The sequence below is a fragment of the Bos taurus genome, chromosome 3, assembly GCF_002263795.3.
Source record: "Bos taurus isolate L1 Dominette 01449 registration number 42190680 breed Hereford chromosome 3, ARS-UCD2.0, whole genome shotgun sequence".
Lineage (NCBI taxonomy): Eukaryota > Metazoa > Chordata > Mammalia > Artiodactyla > Bovidae > Bos > Bos taurus.
The window spans coordinates 40,463,519-40,485,158 of NC_037330.1; the positions used below are offsets into that span (position 1 = coordinate 40,463,519).

General features: G+C 35.9%; 1 protein-coding gene across 4 annotated transcripts in view; it reads left to right on the top strand.

Annotated features, from left to right (window-relative positions):
* COL11A1 (collagen type XI alpha 1 chain) overlaps positions 1–21,640 on the top strand; it is a 226,127-nt gene that overhangs the window by 158,974 nt on the left and 45,513 nt on the right. For all 4 annotated transcript variants that reach the window (XM_024985040.2, XM_059881885.1, XM_059881882.1 and 1 more), the window contains 5 exon segments: positions 3,221–3,328; positions 9,017–9,124; positions 10,042–10,095; positions 11,184–11,237; positions 11,752–11,859. In XM_024985040.2, the coding sequence (XP_024840808.1) occupies positions 3,221–3,328; positions 9,017–9,124; positions 10,042–10,095; positions 11,184–11,237; positions 11,752–11,859 (432 nt within the window).

Below are 21,640 nucleotides of genomic sequence, written 5' to 3' on the forward strand. Positions count from 1 at the left end.
TTTAGGACTGTACCTGTTAAATGCACTCAGACGATTCTCCTTTTTATTTTCTGCACTGGCCTCTGGTATCATTCACCCAAAGTCTTGCCACCTGGTTAACAGTCACACTGCTTGTGGTTGACTCTTTTACATAAAATATTTTAATATTATTAAATTAAAAATAACATTTTGACAGAGGGCAGATGCTTTTTATTTAAAAAATACTAAATAAAATTTTCCTTTGCAATTGTTTTTCTTTCATATTTGATTAATGTGGTTGATAAAAATAAAATTTTCACATAACTTGATTAATTATTATCCATCTGCACAGCAATTCCTGAGTTTGTTTTTAAAATGTATACTTATTATAACTCAAAAATGTCACTTGTTTATATCAAGTTCAAATTCCATGATTTTTTAACTATACTTTTAGTGAAGTTTCTCAAATGATTTCTATTTCCTAAGTTTAAAATATCCTATAATAAAACAACCATAACAGTGGTCCAGTTAGTCTTAAAGAAAATGAGACAACATTAGTTTTCTAGTGTTACTCTTAAGTTGTTCCCAATAATCTAAAATTTGTATAATTTCTATTCATTTTAATTGCTTTAATTTTCAGATACCTCACAAAATAAAAAGAGTACTCTATGTAGCTTGTATATGTAGCCAAGAAAATGTCAAGAAATTACATAGTAAATAGTCTTGTCAGTTCAGTTCTGTTTAGTTCAGTCGCTCGGTTGTGTCCGACTCTTTGCCACCCCATGGATTGCAATACACCAGGCTTCCCTGTCCATTTTCGAACTCCAGGAGCTTACTCAAACTCATGTCCATTGAATTGGTGATAGCATCCAACCATCTCATCCTCTGTTGTCTCCTCCTCCTGCCTTCGATCTTTCCAGGGTCAGTTCTTCGCACCAGGTGGCCAAAGTATTGGAGTTTCAGCTTCAGCATCAGTCCTTCCAATGGATATTCAGGACTGATCTCCTTTAGAATGGACTGGTTGGATCTCCTTGCAGTCCAAGGGACTCTCAAGAGTCTTCTCCAACACTACAGTTCAAAGCATCAATTCTTCGGTGCTCAACTTTCTTTACAGTGCAAGTTTCACATCCATACATGACTACTGGAACAACCAGAGCTTGACTAGACAGACATTTGCTGGCAAAATAATGTCTCTGCTTTTTAACACGCTGTCTAGGTTGGTCATAGGTTTTCTTCCAAGGAGCAAGTGTCTTTTAATTTCACGGCTGCAATCACCATCTGCAGTGATTTTTGAGCCTCTCCCCACAAAAAGTCTCTCACTGTTTCCATTGTTTCCCCATCTATTTGGCATGAAGTGATGAAACCAGATGCCATGGTCTTAGTTTTATGAATGTTGAGCTTTAAGCCAACTTTTTCACTCTCCTCTTACATTTTCATCAAGAGGCTCTTTAGTTCTTCAGTTTCTGCCAGAAGGGTGGTGTCATCTGCATATCTGAGGTTATTGATATTTCTCCCAGCAATCTTGATTCCAGCTTGTGCTTCATCCAGCCTGACATTTTGCATGATGCACTCTGCATGTAAGTTAAATTAGCAGGGTCATGTATATTATAAGACAGAAATAGTTTGTAATCCTCTGCAATCAAGGAATAGTTCAATAAAATTGAATAGGTGCTACATTTAGAGAAATTACAATTCGATAGCCCCTGAGAGTTGTTAATGTCTTCATTTTCCGAGAAGCAATGGGTGGCTTTATGAAGTAAAGCCCAGGGAAGAGTCCTTGGTCAGGGTTGCTCTTGACTAGTTCCCTGATTATGGGAAGGACACTTAACTTCTTATGTTCTTCATCTTTTAAGACTGCTGTTCTATTCCTGGGCTTCCCCAATAGTTAAGTTGGTAAAGAATCTGCCTGCAGTGCAAGTAGACCCCGGTTTGATTCCTGGGTCAGGAAGATTCTACAGCTGCACCAAAAACTCCACAGAATCTTTCTGGGAGTAAAGTGACAAATAAGTGTTAAACTGACTTTTAAATTGCAAAGTACTATGTTAACACAAGTTGTTGTCATTATCATTGTTTTTATGTTCATATGTAATTAGTGTCCTAGCTAATAAAAATAGAACAAAGTCAGTAATTCATATTTGTAAAATAAAATTATTTCTAATTACATAGGCAGAATAATATTAGTTAAAAATGTGAAAGTACTGCATTTTCCAGCTTTTTAAATCATTTGAGTTTTAAAATGATGATATTATCTAGACTTCTTAATTATTAAGGGAATCTGCTAAAAATCATATTTTCTAATATTTCACATTTAGTTCCTCCTGAATTAAAAGAATAAATTATAACTTAGCCACACATCTAGGAATTTAATCCAAAGACATTATTCTTGTTATCTTTCATTAAATAAAATTGAAGATGGTAAAAGGTTAACTTTGAGCTTTATATGACTTAGTGGATCTATGTTTTCATTTCTTTTTTTTTTTTGCTTTAAATAACACTTTTTAAAAATTTTTCATAAGATAATTAACATGAAGGCAGTACCCACACTTTCTAAAATTTTACATATTAAGTATTTTTAAAGCAAAATAATTTAAAGCATATGGCATCTATTTTGTAATTCAAATGGGCATATCTACTCAAATGTGAATTATCTGTCTAGTGTTCATAATAAAACCAAATGATCCCTATAGGACTCTAAGATAAATTTAAGGACTTATTTTCTTGGAAAAAGTCCAAGCTCTGGGATAGTGATTATTAAACTTTATTATGTAAAACATTATATTTGTACATTAATGCAATGACAATTTCTGAACTTATTTTTAAGACTTAGAAATTGTGATTGAGCGAGTTTAAGGTGAAGTACAGAAATCATTTTGAAAATGTTAGTCTTAGACAATGTAACTTGCCAATTCATGATAATACAGGGAGAAAATTGTATAGTAAGGTACTGTTGCATTTATGTTTTATAAAGCATTGTGAACAATTATGAACACTTAAATGAAAAAGAAAATGTCTATAAAATGTTAAAGATATATTATTTTGAAATAGTTTTCTTCTTATCAGTATTTCTTAACTTTAATATCTGTGCTTAATATTGGGGCTAGAATTTAATCTTTTAAATTGTGAGTATTATTCTGAAATTTTAAAGTTATCTGAAAGTGACTTTTATGTTATACAAACTATAAGATGTCAATACTGAATAGTGATTCTTAAGTATCTCTTTTTCCATCTTTAATAACAAGATACCTTTTTTCCCCTATATTAGGGCTCACCAGGAGAACGTGGATCAGCAGGAACAGCTGGCCCAATTGGTTTGCCAGGGCGGCCAGGACCCCAGGGTCCCCCTGGTCCAGCTGGAGAGAAAGGTGCTCCAGTAAGTAATTTCAAGGAGGAAATATATTATACTGCTACCCTGCACAAGTTATTACTTTTTATTCAAGGATATTAGCTCTTCATACTCCACTGCATTCTTTCTGCATATGTGCCTGCCATGTAAACATACTTCTTTTTGTATTTATAATACAGAAAACTTCAAATTCAATTAAGTAAGATGACATTTTCCACACTTTATGAAGCCCTAATACCTGTGAGGGAATTGGATATTATTAATGTAAAAGCTTCTGATTTTGCTCCTTTTAAAAGTCCTTCTAAAATTGGACTTTTGATTAAAACTATAGTTTACAGCATAGAGTTAGAAAAATGAGCACTTTTCACTCCTATACAAAACTATACTTCATTTCCAATATACAACTTCATTTCCAATCACTTTCATAGTCTGTAAGTGAAACACATAGGGAGTGGCTGCCCTTTTTTATGTAATTTATGTTTTGATCTACAGTGAAAGAGGTGGAAAATATCTGGTCAATTATTTTATCTTATATCTACTGTTTAAAAAATTTATATTTAAATAATCAGTGTATTATATTCATTAGATTTATATTTCATCATCAAGCTTCCTTTCCTAATTTTGTTACTGTTTTTGATTTAATCATATTAATTTTCCAAAAAGAAAGTTAAAGCATTCTCTCATCCACCATGGTTAAAGCAAAAACCCAGTAAATGTATATAAAAGTTGCTGACCATCATAAGCAAAAATATGAGTTCAATACTTTTGTGTATATGTAAGTCTTGACATATGTAATTTAGTTTAAGCCTATAATCTTCAAAATACCTTTTATCACTAAGGCCTTAGTTTTAGCAAGTTCAGTCTGATTTAGCATGTTGCTTTCATTGTCCATTGCCATTAATGTTTGTGATTTTTTTTTTAGTATTTTCAAATTACAATGATTGTTTTTCTGTAGTCTACTACCTTTTAGAAACACTTAGAATAATTAGGGTAGGATGATATCACCTGTGGGTGGAATTTTTGGGTGACAGAAAAAGCATTTTTAATTGCTGAAAATTTTTTAAAGCAATACATTTCCAGCTTCAAATACATTTGAAGAAAATTTAGACATTGTTTTCTGAGATGTTAATGGAAAAGCATAAAAAATTGTTCTTTGTCTCCCTCTTAGAATTTCTATAATTTCCAACCAATCTCAGAAACTAAAGATTTGTCTATAAAACCTTTATAGTATACTGTGCACTGGAAGGGGATATAAAACACAGATTCAGGACATTTCACTCATTCAGGACATTTTTGATTTTCATTCAAAAATCCAGGGCACTCATATTTTGGCACAGCACAATTAAGAATGTATACAGAGAAAAAGAATATGCATTGCTTTAAGTGTAAATTGAGACTACATAATACTTATTAGAGAAGTCCAGAATTCCCTGAAGATAATTGAATTCTGGGTTTTAACTTGGTTAAATACCTAGAATTTATGAAGAGAAAATATTGAAATGAATGTAAGAATATGGAAAAGTAGTGAAAGTTATAATAAGTTACTTCAGTGATGTAGAGGAGAAATTATTGATCAAAAGCCTTTTTAAGAGCTAAGATTTGGCCTGGGTTTTGGTATTAGTTGATAGAATGAGTCGGAAGGGAAAGGAGAATGCTCTGCCCATCCATTCTCTCTCAGTCATTCCCACCATGAAAAAAAGTCCAAGATGTTCATTCTATTGTTCTTTTATTAAAGAACAATAAATAAAGGATTGAAGATGGTTAGCATAACATTCTTATAGAAGTGTGGGGTGAAAGTATTCATAAACCTCCATGGAGAAGTTTAGTAAAAACTGACGGAGACATTGGCTTAGATGTTACATGAAGCCTTTTACCTCTTCGTTCTTAACTCCTCTGAACAACTTGTATTATAATTCGTCATATGAACTATCAGTAAGTTAAGGCTTGCATAAAGAAAGAAAGACAAGCTAGTGATCTGTGAAAGGCAAGTCCTTGGTCTATTTACCTACCAAACAACCACCTTGGAAGGGAGAAAATGGAAAATGAGAGCCATGAATATCCATATGACCTCTGGCAATAACTGGCCTAATCTGTATCCCCAAATTAATCATCCAGATAAGAAACTTGGAGGAATAGGGGGTGCTGGAAATCAGGTAAAGAAAAGAAAGCTAAAACTTTTTCTACCTAAGTGCATTAATAGAAATATTTTGATGGAAAGAATGATTATTGAAGAAACCTACTAATTGTATTAGGGAGGTACTGGATTGAAGGACTACAGATAGGAAGCTATGTAGATAATACATCTGTCTGAGACTGCTATAGAAATGGGGGATGCCAGATCCAAAACACAGTGAAGTCAATATATTGACCATAAATTGATTAGGCATTAGTAGGTGTAGGTACAAGGAAACATTATTTTCAGTTTCAAGAACATGTAAATATAATTGAAAAGAGAATGATCCAAGTCAGGATTGCAAATCTGGGAGTTATTTAGAATAAGTTTGATGTAGGAACTGTATTATTGAGTCTCCATTTGATGCAGTATTGAGGGAAGAGAAGAAAGATCTAGACTCTTTAGGGAAAATTGTAATGGTGAGAGTTCTGAAAGGATCCAGTAAGAGGGAGAGCAAGAGAGACTGTCTGTGAGTGATATGGAATATATCCAGTGGCACACTATCATGAAGGCCAAGAGAGAAAAGAGTTTCCTTTGTTGAATGTTGTAAGTGAACAAGAATACTCAAAGTTGAGAACAAAAGATAAGACAGACCAGGATTTGGTCATTGGGCATTCAAGACTTCAGGGTAATTGCAGTGGGGTTCAAAAAGAAGGTGGATGATAAAGGAGTGGAATAAGTGCATACAGAACACTTCAGTTAAGCCTGAGCCTAGAAGAATAAGGAGGCAGAAGGTGGTAGTACTAGCAAAATTGAATGCATTGCCTCTGGTTATTATTATTACTGTGATGCAGTTATATTTATCTCCCTGGAGAAGGAAATGGCAACCCATTCCAGTATTCTTGCCTGGAAAATCCCATGGACAGAGGAGCCCGGTAGGCTATAGTCCATGGGGTCGCAAAAAGTTGGACATGACTTAACTTTCACTTTCAGTTTATATTTATCTACTTAACAAATAATAAGAAATAATCAATGAAAAGTGAGGAAGTTAAGGATGTCAGAATAAAGTAACGTTGCTGGCTTTGAGCCAATAAGAATTGAGCTGGGAGCTCAGTTCTGTTATTTATTTTGTTCATTATTTGGGATGTTAACATCTCTAAACCTTTGTTTCCTTATCTCTGAAAAAAAAATACCTTGATATTTTGTGATGAGTAGATGAAATTGTAGTTCTTTCACTTTGTAGGATCATCATCATAGGGTGTAAACCAGAGTTTTCATCAAAATATTAATTAATAACTAGAAAATAAATGCATAAATTAGCTTTTGAATCAGAAGGAATGGATTTGGTGAATTAGAATAAAAGTTGAGGGTGTGGATAAGGCTAAGTTCACACAGAGTCAAACAAAGGACATGGGGATGATTAGCTAATTTTATCAGTGTTAATGTAATATTCAGCTATTAATATTGATGAAGAAGTAGAAGTAATGAAATAAACATTGCTTAAGGAGAGATCAGCGATGTTTCTGGTAGTCCTGTAGGTTATGGGCCAAGATATCCATAATAGGGGAGGCATTTACCATCTTGCAGGGTTATAAAATGAAGAATCTAAATTTAGATTGTTATAGATCTGTTGAAAGGTTATCCCTGATTCTACTCATACCAGGATCAAAAGAAATAAACAGCAGGTGATTCCTGGCAAGTGATTATGTGTACTATAATAAAGGCAGATAAGAATTAATCTGTTTAATTTATACATACTCTCATAGATTCAATTTTTGGAGTTCAGATTCTGAAGGAAATTCAAATTAGGGAGAAATATCTGAATCAGTTGATGTTTTCAAAGTAGTGACATTCACTGTGAATAGCATAACACACTTTATAAGTGGAGATAGGTTTGTGACATTGTAATATTTAATTTGAATGAAATAAAAGGTCTCCAGTGTGACAATGGAGATATTATTAAATGATGATTATGACATAGTTTTGAAAAATGAGATCATATGGAACCCAATAAAGTAATAAACTTGTAAAAGTTGTTTTATAGATATTTATTTTTGTCATTAAGCAATAGATTAATTCAATACTCCTTAAATGGCTACTGTGGGCCACAGGCCAGGAAGATACAATGGAATACAGAAACAGTTTCTTCTCTCACAGTTTATTGTCTGATGGAGCATTGGAAAATAATCAAAGAATCACAAAGTACATGTATAATTACAAACTCTGGTTAATGACATAAAGAAATGTACTGATATATATCAGATTATGACAGAAAGACCTCAGCTGGAGTCAGAGCCTTTCCTTGGACAGGGCATTGATGATGGAATTAAAAAGATGAGGAGGAATTAACTAAGTAGAGGGTCCTCCTAGGGGCATTCCAGGCAAATGAACAACACATGCTCAGGCCAAGTAACAGGAAGGAAATGTCATCAAGTTTAAAAAAAGATCTAGAGGAGTTGAAATACAGAGCAATGGCAAAGGGAGTAGAAACCAGGTAATAGGGAGACTACACTAGCAGCTTGCTCTTTATCTTAGGAATGGTAAACAAGTAAATTGACTAAAGAATGTTGTTAAGATGATCTGTCTCTCCAGTTACAACATAGGAAATAGTTTGGAAGTAAGAATAGATGTGAGATAGGAAGGAGGTATTTCAACAGTTCAGAGGAAGGCTACTAGTATTTTGGGATAAGATATTAATGGTGGAGATAAAGTGAAGTAAATATATTCAAGAGATAAAACTTGGAAAGGAGGTGGTAAGGGATAGGGAAGCGGGTAGATAGTGGGGTCAGGATAATGTAAAGGCAGGAACTAACGACATGGATTCCCAGATTGTATAACAGGAGGAAAGATAGAACTACCAAATACAATCAAAAAATAACTCTGTGCAGAACTGATGAGGTCTTCACTTTTAGGAAAGGAATTTTTGCCATCTTCATTACCAAGGCTCTACTTTTTCAATTATACAATATACTTAAATTTTAAAAGAGGAAAATAATGCCACCGTCAAAAGATAAAGAAAAAATTTTAAGAAGCTAACAACCTTTTCATTCTGAATCAAAAGCAAGAAAATTGAAATACCAAAATCTAGAAAAATTCATGAAACATTTGTTAAAAATGAAAAACATCTACATATAAAGCATATTATAAAGTTGGGCATATGAGCAAATGCATTGTATGGTTTTTGAGGCCTACCAGCCACTGCCCAGCTATTTCAATAGCAATACAGAACAACATAAAGGGTCAGTAACATAAAGGGTCAGTTTTCAAAAACATTAAGCATCTGATTTTTAATATATAATGCTTGATTTGAAAATGTGTGGTTCAAAGGAAAATTCTATTGATTATTTTTGTTGATTGTTGATTATTTTTTATGAGATTCATAAATGGTTAGCAATGGTAGTGTTCTTAGTCACGAAATAATGTGGGATATTTCATGTTATTATTTGCTACTGAGAAAATGCATTTTGGGTGAAAATCAAAACAATTTCCTTGTTAAATATGGAAGCCAGGGTATGACTCTTGTAGCTTCACTTATAAATTATGAGTGGCAAATTCATAGGTTTCTTACAGCCAAGTAATGACTTGGTGGATTTTCAATGCAGGGAGAAAAAGGTCCCCAAGGTCCTGCAGGGAGAGATGGAGTACAAGGCCCTGTGGGTCTCCCCGGGCCTGCGGGGCCTGCTGGCTCCCCTGGAGAAGATGGAGACAAGGTGAGTACTCTTTATTTATGTTAGTACATACCATGAAAAATAAATTTTTTCTCAAAAATCCTAGATATAATCTTTCTTAAGATTAGATATAAAATCTAAAGATATATTTTTCAAAGTTTCAATATAGCTTTCTTGTGCTCAGAAGTTTTAATTTAGGGGCTTAGAATTAGAATTTTCCTGTGAAATAGTATGTGGGATCTAAACAAGACATGAACAATGGTAGTGAGAAAAATTAGCAGATGCCAAAAACTCTTATCTGTTTTTAATGTTTCTCAGATAAATGTGAAATTCGAGTAATTAGTTGTATACATTTAACCATGGTGTCTTGGATATTGTAGGGTTAAAATTTAAGAATGAGCTGCATACATCTTTGATAATCCTGTACTTCTCTATTTTTTACTAATATGTAAGTGGAGATTCTAAGATCTTGATTTTAAATGTATAGCTGTGTTGTGTTTGAATTGAATATACTTTCTAGCATTACTGTGAAATTATATAACAAAATTTGTTAACCAGTGTGCTGATAATGCATTATACTTTAGCAGTTGGAAAACTAGGAGAAAAAATAGATTGATTTTTGATTAATGTGTAATTATATTTTTATATAAATCAGTGTATTTCCATTATCAGTTTATACTGGTGTTATTTCAGATGAAATTGATTTTGTGAATTGAAAATCCCAGCTGCAATATTCCTCAGAGTTCAGTTGACTTTTGTTTTTCTATATGCTTATCATATAGAAAATGATCTAGACAGCAATATTAGTCAATACAGCAGAGTGATCAGTAGGCTTTTCCAATTTAAATAGTGACATTAAATGCTAGCACATAATTTAGTCATAAGATGATAGTGATCATAGTGCAATGGCAGGTATGGCATATTAGATATAAATTTTAACTCAAATATTTCAAATTCAGGGTGAAATTGGTGAACCAGGACAAAAAGGCAGCAAGGGTGACAAAGGAGAAAACGTGAGTTTCCTACTTCTTATTGAGGGGGATTATTAATTTAATTTCTTTTGCTATTAACTATGGATATTTCTTCATATTACTATTTCCTTATGTCTCCCTATAGTATTACTACTATATTACCTCTGCAGTAACTATTCAGTTTGAGATTTGGTCAATTCTAATAAAACCTCTTTTCAAAACTTTGTGTTAAGAAATGAAATAATTCAAACCTTAAAACCTCAGAATGAGACTAAACTATCTGCAGTTTTCCCCTCCATTGCTTTTACACTGTTAGTTCAAATACCATATGGTTTAAACACAGATAACATCTTTGTGTTGCTATGAAAAAGACACTGACCTAGTGGAAACCTGAAAGGTACCCTGGTAGTCCCTCAACCACATCTCCAGAGCCGATGCTTCAAACATTGTACCCAATGTGTGGCAGTTTTAAGGAAAAAAGCAGTACAATTCCATGACTCTCGTGTCTGGATCTTTTATAGTGCCTGATTGTATAAAAAAAAAAAAGAAAAGAAAACAGTTAAGAAAATATGTTTATGCATGGAAGACTCATAAAGCTACTGAAATCTATTGCTTAAAATAAGGAGTTCTGGTTTACTGAAAACATAACACTGAATTTGCATGTGTTTACATATGAGAAAAATTCTAGGTTTTCATATATCCTTACTTTCTGTCTATATAGAATTCCCCACAACCTATTTTTCTTTTGGAAAATATCATATATATGAACTTTTTCATATCTCTTTTTGACATATAGATATCTCACTAAAGAAATCTGGTATTTTGAAAATTTTCAAGTGTGAAACTTTGACATGATTTATAAATATTCGCATAGAAATCCTTTTTTAAATATCAACAGTATTACAGATGAGAATGTTTTCAATAACTGCCAATTTAAAAGTGATTGCAAGTAAGCAAGTCTGAGGCTCAAGAAGTAAAATAAATAATGGTTGACTGCACTAAATGCAAAAACCTTTTTCTCCAAGAAGTGTATAGATGCTTAATAGATTTTGATCAATCAAATGTTCTGTACTATATAACAGGCTCTTCTGGCTTCAGTTTCAGATTTACAGATTTTTATCTCATTTCAGGGTCCTCCTGGTCCCCCAGGTCTTCAAGGTCCAGTTGGTGCCCCTGGAATTGCTGTAAGTGTTCCTCTTTGTTCAGCAAATCTTAAGTCCTTTCTGTTCTCTGATTAGATAGATCCATGAACTGTCACATAACCAGTCGATTTCATGTGGTAATAGGTTTGTTTGTATGCTTAACATTGAATCAAGTTTAAATTATCTAATATAGGTAGCCAAGTTGATCTTTATAAACAAAAAACACTATGACATCATTGGAAGATAGCTAATAACCAGTTGGGAAGTACTTAATTTGTAGGAAATTCTGAACATTATTTTCCCTTGTTATGTAGCTCTTATTTCACTTGGTAAACATGAGAAAAATCAGAATAAGTCATATTCCATAATCAAATAATGTAAGCAAAACAAACAATGGTATATTTGCAGCAGATCATACAAATTTTACCTACTTATCACTTGGTTGCTAATAATAGACCAACTTTGATTAAATGAGGAATGATTATATTTTTATGATGTCTTATGGCAGAATCATGATTTTTTCCAGTTTGTGATCATTTGTATTGGTCTTCTCTAGGGAGGTGATGGTGAACCAGGTCCCAGAGGTCAGCAGGGGATGTTTGGACAAAAAGGTGATGAGGGTGCCAGAGGTTTCCCAGGACCTCCTGGTCCCATAGGTCTTCAGGTAAGATGTTTTCTGCATTGCACATCCAGTCATTCCCACTTACTCCTCACAACAGGTTTTCTGGTGGATGTAAAACAAAGCAGAGGTCCTTTTTTCTATCTAGAAATTCGGGTTTTAAGTATAATAACCATTTTACTTAAACATATATCTGAACTTTAACTGCTTTTTACCAATTACTATTAATTTTTCTGAAACTTCATCAGCCTTGGCTTCTGTTTCTGGAGATTATTTAGCCCCACCTTAGGTTTAATACTGCTTTTCTTCATTCTCATTGTATATGGAAAATGAATGACAAGCTTCTTTAAGTGTATATCGAAAAGCACGATGATAGAAAAGTTCTTTCACATATCTCATGGCAGGAAAATTAGTACTCGAGATGGCTAGCAGAAACAAAGAGCCTTTTGAGAAATAGCAAACTGTCAATCACAACTGTGGCTTCTCAGGTGGTGCTAGTGGTAAAGGATCTTCCTGCCAGTGAAGTAGACACAAGAGACTGGTTCCATCTCTGGGTGGAGAAGATCCCCTGGAGTGTGAAATGGTAACTCACTCCAGTATTCTTGCCTGGACAATTCCAGGGACAGAGGAGCCGGTGGGCTACAGTCCATGAGGTGGCAGAGTCAGACACGACGAAGTGACTGACTGCACACATAAACACACATACACAAGACTGTAGCTATTAACAGAAATTGCCAACAGCAAATGTTAAGCAATAAGAGGTAAAATAGGCTTCCCTTCCCTGGTGGCTCAGATCATAAAGAATCTACCTATCATGTAGGAGATTGGGTTCTATCCCTGGGTCAGGAAGATTCCCCTGGAGAAGCGAATGTCTACCCACTACAGTATTTTTGCCTGGAGAATTCTATAAACAGAGGATGCTGCCACACTACAGTCCACGGGGTCACAAAGAGTCAGGCAGGACCTCAGCGACTAGCACTTTCACAATAGGTAAAATAAACAAATTAACATTCAGTTCAGTTAGCCACTCAGTCATGTCCAATTCTGCAATCCCATTGACTGCAACACTCCAGGTTTCCCTGTCCATAGCCAATTCCTAGAGCTTGCTCAAACTCATGTCCATGCAGTCAGTGATGCCATCCAACGATCTCATTCACTGTCGTCCCCTTCTCCTCCTGCCTTCAATCTTTCCCAGCATCAGGGGCTTTTCCAATGAGTCAGTTCTTCGCATGAGGTGGCCAAAGTATTGGAGCTTCAGCTCCAATCATTTAAATAACTTAAATGATTAAAATAATCTTTAAAATAACTTCTTATATTTAGAATTATAATTTGTATTTTAGTAAACCCATTAGGACTGTGGCTCAGACCATGAACTCCTTATTGCCAAATTCAGACTTAAATTGAAGAAAGTAGGGAAAACCACTAGACCATTCAGGTATGACCTAAATCAAATCCCTTATGATTATACAGTGAAAGTGAGAAATAGATTTAAGGGCCTAGATCTGATAGATAGAGTGCCTGATGAGCTATGGAATGAGGTTCGTGACATCGTACAGGAGACAGGGATCAAGACCATAGATCTTGAAGACATAGATCGAGACCATAGAAAAGAAATGCAAAAGCAAAATGGCTGTCTGGGGAGGCCTTACAAACAGCTGTGAAAAGAAGAGAAGCAAAAAGCAAAGGAGAAAAGGAAAGATATAAACATCTGAATTGCAGAGTTCAAAGAATAGCAAGAAGAGATAAGAAAGCCTTCTTCAGTGACCAATGCAAAGAAATAGAGGAAAACAACAGAATGGGAAAGACTAGGGATCTCTTCAAGAAAATCAGAGATACTAAAGGAACATTTCATGCAAAGATGAGCTCGATAAAGGACAGAAATAGTATGGACCTAACAGAAGCAGAAGATATTAAGAAGAGATGGCAAGAATACACAGAAGAACTATACAAAAAAGATCTTCAGGACCCAGATAATCACAATGGTGTGATCACTGACCTAGAGCCAGACATCCTGGAATGTGAAGTCAAGTGGGCCTTAGAAAGCATCACTATGAACAAAGCTAGTGGAAGTGATGGAATTCCAGTTGAGCTGTTCCAAATCCTGAAAGATGATGCTGTGAAAGTGCTGCACTCAATATGCCAGCAAATTTGGAAAACTCAGCAGTGGCCACAGGACTGGGAAAGGTCAGTTTTCATTCCAATCCCAAAGAAAGGCAATGCCAAAGAATGCTCAAACTACCGCACAATTGCACCCGTCTCACACGCTAGTAAAGTAATGCTTAAAATTCTCCAAGCTAGGCTTCAGCAATATGTGAACCATGAACTTCCTGATGTTCAAGCTGGTTTTAGAAAAGGCAGAGGAACCAGAGATCAAATTGCCAACATCCGCTGGATCATGGAAAAAGCAAGAGAGTTCCAGAAAAACATCTATTTCTGCTTTATTGACTATGCCAAAGTCTTTGTGTGGATCACAATAAACTGTGGAAAATTCTGAAAGAGATGTGAATACCAGACCACCTAACCTGCCTCTTGAGAAATCTGTATGCAGTTCAGGAAGCAACAGTTAGAACTGGACATGGAACAACAGACTGGTTCCAGATAGGAAAAGGAGTTTGTCAAGCCTGTATATTGTCATCCTGTTTATTTAACTTATATGCAGAATACATCATGAGAAACACTGGACTGGAAGAAACACAAGCTGGAATCAAGATTGCTGGGAGAAATATCAATAACCTCAGATATGCAGATGATACCACCCTTATGGCAGAAAGTGAAGAGGAACTCAAAATCTGATCTGATCTGATCTGAAACCCATTAAGAAGTACTACGTTGTAAAACATTGTAGGCTAAGAAATTGTCTTTAAATATAGCTTATAACTGGGTTGTTAGGCAAAACATTGCATAGTAGATATCTGTCTGAGTTGCCTTTCTTTGATATGATGTTAACCGCTTCCTACAACCTGGAAACATCTGGCTTTCTTCTGCCACTTGTTTATTCGATACTTACCTAGTGATTCTCTAAAAGATCATAAAATTTTGTTTTAAATGATATTTGGGTACATATGGATATTAGTTATGCCACATTAGCAATTTTATAAATGATTAAATCATCTAGTTCATAATAATTTTTAATATTAAGTACCTTCAGTTCAGTTCAGTCACTCAGTCATGTCTGACTCTTTGCGACCCCATGAATCACAGCACGCCAGGCCTCCCTGTCCATCACCATCTCCGGGAGTTCACTCAGACTCATGTCCATCGTTTCGGTGACACCATCCAGCCATCTCATCCTCTGTCATCCCCTTCTCCTCCTGCCCCCAATCCCTCCCAGCAACAGAGTCTTTTCCAATGAGTCAGTTCTTTGCATCAGCTGGCCAAAGTACTGGAGTTTCAGCTTTAGCATCATTCCTTCCAAAGAAATCCCAGGGCTGATCTTCAGAATGGACTGCTGGATCTCCTTGCAGTCCAAGGGACTCTCAAGAGTCTTCTCCAACACCACAGTTCAAAAGCATCAATTCTTCGGCGTTCAGCTTTCTTCATAGTCCAACTATCACATCCATTCATGACCACTGGAAAAACCACATCCTTGACTATACGGATCTTTGTAGGCAAAGTAATGTCTCTGCTTTTGAATATGCTATCTAGGTTGGTCATAACTTTCCTTCCAAGGAGTAAGCGTCTTTTAATTTCATGGCTGCAATCACCATCTGCAGTGATTTTGGAACCCCAAAAAATAAAGTCTGACACTGTTTCCACTGTTCCGCCATCTATTTCCCATGAAGTGATGGGACCAGATGCCATGATCTTCGTTTTCTGAATGTTGAGCTTTAAGCCAACTTTTTCACTCTCCTCTTTCACTTTCATCAAGAGGCTTTTGAGTTCCTCTTCACTTTCTGCCATAAGGGTGGTGTCATCTGCATATGTGAGGTTATTGATATTTCTCCCAGCAATCTTGATTCCAGCTTGTGCTTCTTACAGCCCAGCGTTTCTCATGATGTACTCTGCATATAAGTTAAATAAACAGGGTAACAACATACAGCCTTGACGAACTCCTTTTCGTATTTGGAACCAGTTAAGTACCTTATTAGTATATAATTATACGTTACATTATAAATATAACAACTATTGTTATAGCCCTCAATGGATGTCTACCAATGAACATAATATAATTTTCTACATTTCTTATTGCTAAAATAGTTTCTTTTCAACTTGGGTAGTATAAAAGCGTCATATCATATTTTCATTTAACCCTTTTATTCTTATTGCTGTCATTTAGTTGCTAATTTGTATCCAGCTCTTTGCGATCACATAGACTGAGGCCACCATGTTCCTCTGTCCATGGGATTTCACGGGCAAGAATACTGGAGAGGGTTGTCATTTCCTTCTCCAGAGATCTTCCCAACCCAGGGATTGAACTTGGGTCTCCTGCATTGGCAGGCAGATTCTATACCTCTGAGAAAGCAGGAAAGCTCCATTTATACTTATTCAGATCAGATCAGATCAGTCACTCAGTCGTGTCCCACTCTTTGCCACCCCATGAATAGCAGCACACCAGGCCTCCCTGTCCATCACCAACTCCCGGAGTTCACTCAGACTCACATCCATCGAATCAGTGATGCCATCCAGCCATCTCATCCTCTGTCATCCCCTTCTCCTCCTGCCCCCAATCCCTCCCAGCATCAGAGTCTTTTCCAATGAGTCAACTCTTCGCATAAGGTGGCCAAAGTACTGGAGTTTCAGCTTTAGCATCATTCCTTCCAAAGAAATCCCAGGGCTGATCTCCTTCAGAATGGACTGGTTGGATCTCCTTGCAGTCCAAAGGACTCTCAAGAGTCTTCTCCAACACCACAGTTCAAAAGCATCAATTCTTCGGCGCTCAGCCTTCTTCACAGTCCAACTCTCACATCCATACATGACCACAGGAAAAACCATAGCCTTGACTAGACGAACCTTTGTTGGCAAAGTAATGTCTCTGCTTTTGAATATGCTATCTAGGTTGGTCATAACTTTGCTTCCAAGGAGTAAGCGTCTTCTAATTTCATGACTGCAGTCACCATCTGCAGTGATTTTGGAGCCCAGAAAAATAAAGTCTGACACTGTTTCCACTGTTTCCCCATCTATTTCCCATGAAGTGGTGGGACCGAATGCCATGATCTTCGTTTTCTGAATGTTGAGCTTTAAGCCAACTTTTTCACTCTCCACTTTCATTAAGAGGCTTTTTAGTTCCTCTTCACTTTCTGCCATAAAGGTGGTGTCATCTGCTTATCTGAGGTTATTGATACTTCTCCCGGCAATCCTGATTCCAGCCTGTGTTTCTTCCAGTCCAGCATTTCTCATGATATACTCTGCATATAAATTAAATAAATAGGGTGACAATATACAGCCTTGACGTACTCCTTTTCCTATTTGGAACCAGTCTGTTGTTCCATGTCTAGTTCTAACTGTTGCTTCCTGAACTGCATACCAATTTCTCAAGAGGCAGATCAGGTGGTCTGGTATTCCCATCTCTTTCAGAATTTTCCACAGTTTGTTGTGATCCACACAGTCAAAGGCTTTGGCATGTCATTAAAGCAGAAATAGATGTTTTCCTGGAACTCTCTTGCTTTTTCCATGATCCAGTGGATGTTGGCAATTTGATCTCTGGTTCCTCTGCCTTTTCTAAAACCAGCTTGAACATCTGGAAGTTCATGGTTCACATATTGCTGAAGCCTGGCTTGGAGAATTTTGAGCATTACTTTACTAGCCTGTGAGATGAGTGCAATTGTGCAGTAGTTTGAGCATTCTTTGGCATTGCCTTTCTTAGGGATTGGAATGAAAACTGACCTTTTCCAGTCCTGTGGCCACTGCTGAGTTTTCCAAATTTGCTGGCATATTGAGTGCAGCACTTTCACAGCATCATCTTTCAGGATTTGGAACAGCTCAGCTGGAATTCCATCACCTCCACTAGCTTTATTTGTAGTGATGCTTTCTAAGGCCCACTTGACTTCACATTCCAGGATGTCTGGCTCTAGGTGAGTGATCACACCATCGTGATTATCTGGGTCGTGAAGATCTTTTTTGTATAGTTCGTCTGTGTATTCTTGCCATCTCTTCTTAATATCTTCTGCTTCTGTTAGATCCATACCATTTCTGTCCTTTATCGAGCTCATCTTTGCATGAAATGTTCCTTTAGTATCTCTGATTTTCTTGAAGAGATCCCTAGTCTTTCCCATTCTGTTGTTTTCCTCTATTTCTTTGCACTGATTGCTGAAGAAGGCTTTCTTATCTCTTCTTGCTATTCTCTGGAACTCGGCATTCAGATGTTTATATCTTTCCTTTTCTCCTTTGCTTTTTGCTTCTCTTCTTTTCACAGCTATTTGTAAGGCCTCCCCAGACAGCCATTTTGCTTTTGCATTTCTTTTCCATGGGGATGGTCTTGATCCCTGTCTCCTGTGCAATGTCATGAACCTCATTCCATAGTTCATCAGGCACTCTATCTATCAGATCTAGGCCCTTAAATCTATTTCTCACTTCCACTGTATAATCATAAGGGATTTGATTTAGGTCATACCTGAATGGTCTAGTGGTTTTCCCTACTTTCTTCAATTTAAGTCTGAATTTGGCATAAGGTGTTCATGGTCTGAGCCACAGTCAGCTCCTGGTCTTGTTTTTGCTGACTGTATAGAGCTTCTCCATCTTTGGCTGCAAAGAATATAATCAATCTGATTTCGGTGTTGACCATCTGGTGATGTCCATGTATAGAGTCTTCTCTTATAAATAAGCAATGCTGAGCAATATATATCAGTATGTATGCTGGTGCTGCTGCTGCTAAGTCGCTTCACTCATGTCCGACTGTGTGCAACCCCATAGGTGGCAGCCCAGCAGGCTCCTCTGTCCCTGGGATTCTCCAGGCAAGAATACTGGAGGGGTTGCCATTTCCTTTTCCAGTGCATGCATGCATGCTAAGTCGCTTCAATCATGTCTGACTCTATGCAACCCTATGCAGAGCAGCCAACCAGGCTCCTCTGTCCACAGGATTCTCCAGGCAAGAATACTGGAGTGGGTTGCCATTTCCTTCTCTACAGTTGTATGAGCAGCACATATATTTGAAAATAACAAGGCATTAGAAATTAGATTGCTGATGTATATATTACCATTCATTTTCTGCTTTTTCATTTAACTGATTATTCTGAATTCTATAAGGTTGTAATTTAGAAATTTAGTTGTCATGATTAAAAAAGGTGCCTTGTAACTTGTATTTACAAAATATTGTATTTTAAAAAGTCTTCATTTACACAGAGTAAGAAATATGATATTTGATGAAGGTGATTCAAGAAATGAATTCCCAAAAAAATTGATTATATTTTCCCAGAGTACCTCTTTAAATCAGGAATCTGAAAAGATGTTAATTTAATTACCATGCTCACAATTGTGTCTTCATCCTTTAATTGAGTCTTTGGGGCAGAATAGATGTTAGCAATTATATTAGACATTAATAATAATAATGTAGTAGTCTAGTTGCTTACTATTTGTCTCCATATGAAGAACACACATAGAATGAGAGTTCTTGGCCTGAATTCATTTTTTATTTCATCATTTAAGAGGTAAATGATTTTAAATTAACAGATCTTATAGCAGAATCTCTCTATGCATAAATTACTCCTTAGAAAAATGCTGGGACATTTGAAAACTGATTAATACTGGAGTGCCATTTTGCACATTTAGTTGCTGCAAAAAAAGGATTTGACTCATTGTGTTTCTACTGATTTCAATAATAAGAACATTCTGTCTAAACTTGGGGCTTCCCTGGTAACTCAGTTGGTAAAGAATAACCCTACAATTCAGGAGACCCCAGTTCAATGACTGAGTCAGGAAGATCTGCTGGAGAACGGATAGGCTACCCACTCCAGTATTTGGCTTCCTTTGTTACTCAGCTGGTAAAGAATCTGCCTGCAATGCAAGAGAATTTGAACTATAATCAAACTTCATAAAAAGAGATAAATATTTCAATATTTTTCTATTGGGTGGTTTCTACTGAACTAATATCAAGAATAACATATGCATAAATAAAATGGCAATGCAGACTAGGTGTGTTATAGAAATATAAGACAACTATGAACTAATATTTATATAACATTCAATTTGGAAATCACAAATCAGATGCACTATATACTACAGTTGGTGGGATACAAGGAATGTGATTGCTAATTTATGTGGTGTTTATAAGAGCTTAATTATGTTTACATTGTAATGCTTAATACTTAAGGAAATGGGCTTAAACTGAAACGTTTATTTCATCTATGTTAAAAATCTACTTGTCTTTTTAAGAATTTGAGTTTATGTTCTCCATCAATGAATTAGAATCTCTTTGGTTGTGGATCTTGGAATCTAAAATTTTAGTGACCTCTTTCAGATTATCTTTAAGCGGGATAAAATTGGAAACACTACCTGGCTATTTCCTCCCAGGAACTTCTCTAGTAATTCTAGAAGCTAGCATCAGTTGACAATAACCATTTGGCAAGTACATATGATAGGCTATTTTCCTAGACATCTAACTTACAAAATGAGAAAAAATAAATGAAATTCTGATATATGTTATTATAAATCAGTAATTAAGATTTCCTTATACAAATGAATATACAGAACATTAAAAATTTACAAATATTCTCAGTAAAGTATCCTCTCGCCAAACTGAGAGTCATATGGAATTGGTATATCACAAAAACAATTTAGTGGCTTATTACCAGCATTTAAAAACTGAAATATAACAAGATAAGGATAAAAATATCAAATATCATCATTATCTATTCAAGATTACTTTTTTCTTTTTTAAAATTAATTTATTTTAATTGGAGGCTAATTACTTTACAATATTGTTTTGGTTTTTGCCATACATTGATATGAATCAGCCATGGGTGTACATGTGTTCCCCATCCTGAACCCTCTCCCACCTCCCTTCCCATCCCATACTTCTGCATCATCCCAGTGCACTAGCTGTGAGCACCCCGTCTCATGCATTGAACCTGGACTGGCGAACTATTTCACATATGATAATATAGATGTTTCAATGCTATTCTCTCAGATGATCTTACCCTCGCCCTCTCTCACAGAGTCCAATAGACTGTTCTATACAGCTGTGTCTCCACTGTCCCGCATATAGGGTTATTGTTACCATCTTTCTAAATTACATATACTTGCATTAGTATACTGTATTGGGCCTGGCGTGCTGCGGTTTGTGGGGCTGCAAAGAATTGGACACAACTGAGTGACTGAAGTGAACTGATACTGTATTGGTGTTTTTCTTTATGACTTACTTCACTCTGTATAATAGGCTCCAGTTTCATCCACTTCATTAGAATGATTCAAATGTATTCTTTTTAATGGCTGAGTAATATTCCATTGTGTATATGTACCATAGCTTTCTTATCCATTCATCTGCTGATGGACACATGTACACCCATGGCTGATTCATGTGAATGTATGGCAAAAACCACTACAATATTGTAAAGTAATTAGCTTCCAATTAAAATTAATTAATTTAAAATATAAATTCTATATTTCATTAAAATCTCTATTTTTCCCTGGTGCTCTGCCAGTTGTTAGAGACAAAAGATTGACCTGAAAGAGCAATGTCCCATGAGTTCAGTTCAGTTCAATTGTTCAGTTATGTCCAATACTCTGTGACCCCATGGACTGCAGCACACCAGGCTTCCCTGTCCATAACCAACTCCTGAAGCTTGCTCAAACTCATGACCATTGAGTTGTTGATGCCATCCAACCATCTCATCTTCTGTCGTCCCCTTCTCCTCCTGCCTTCAATCTTTCCCAGCATCAGGGTCTTTTCCAT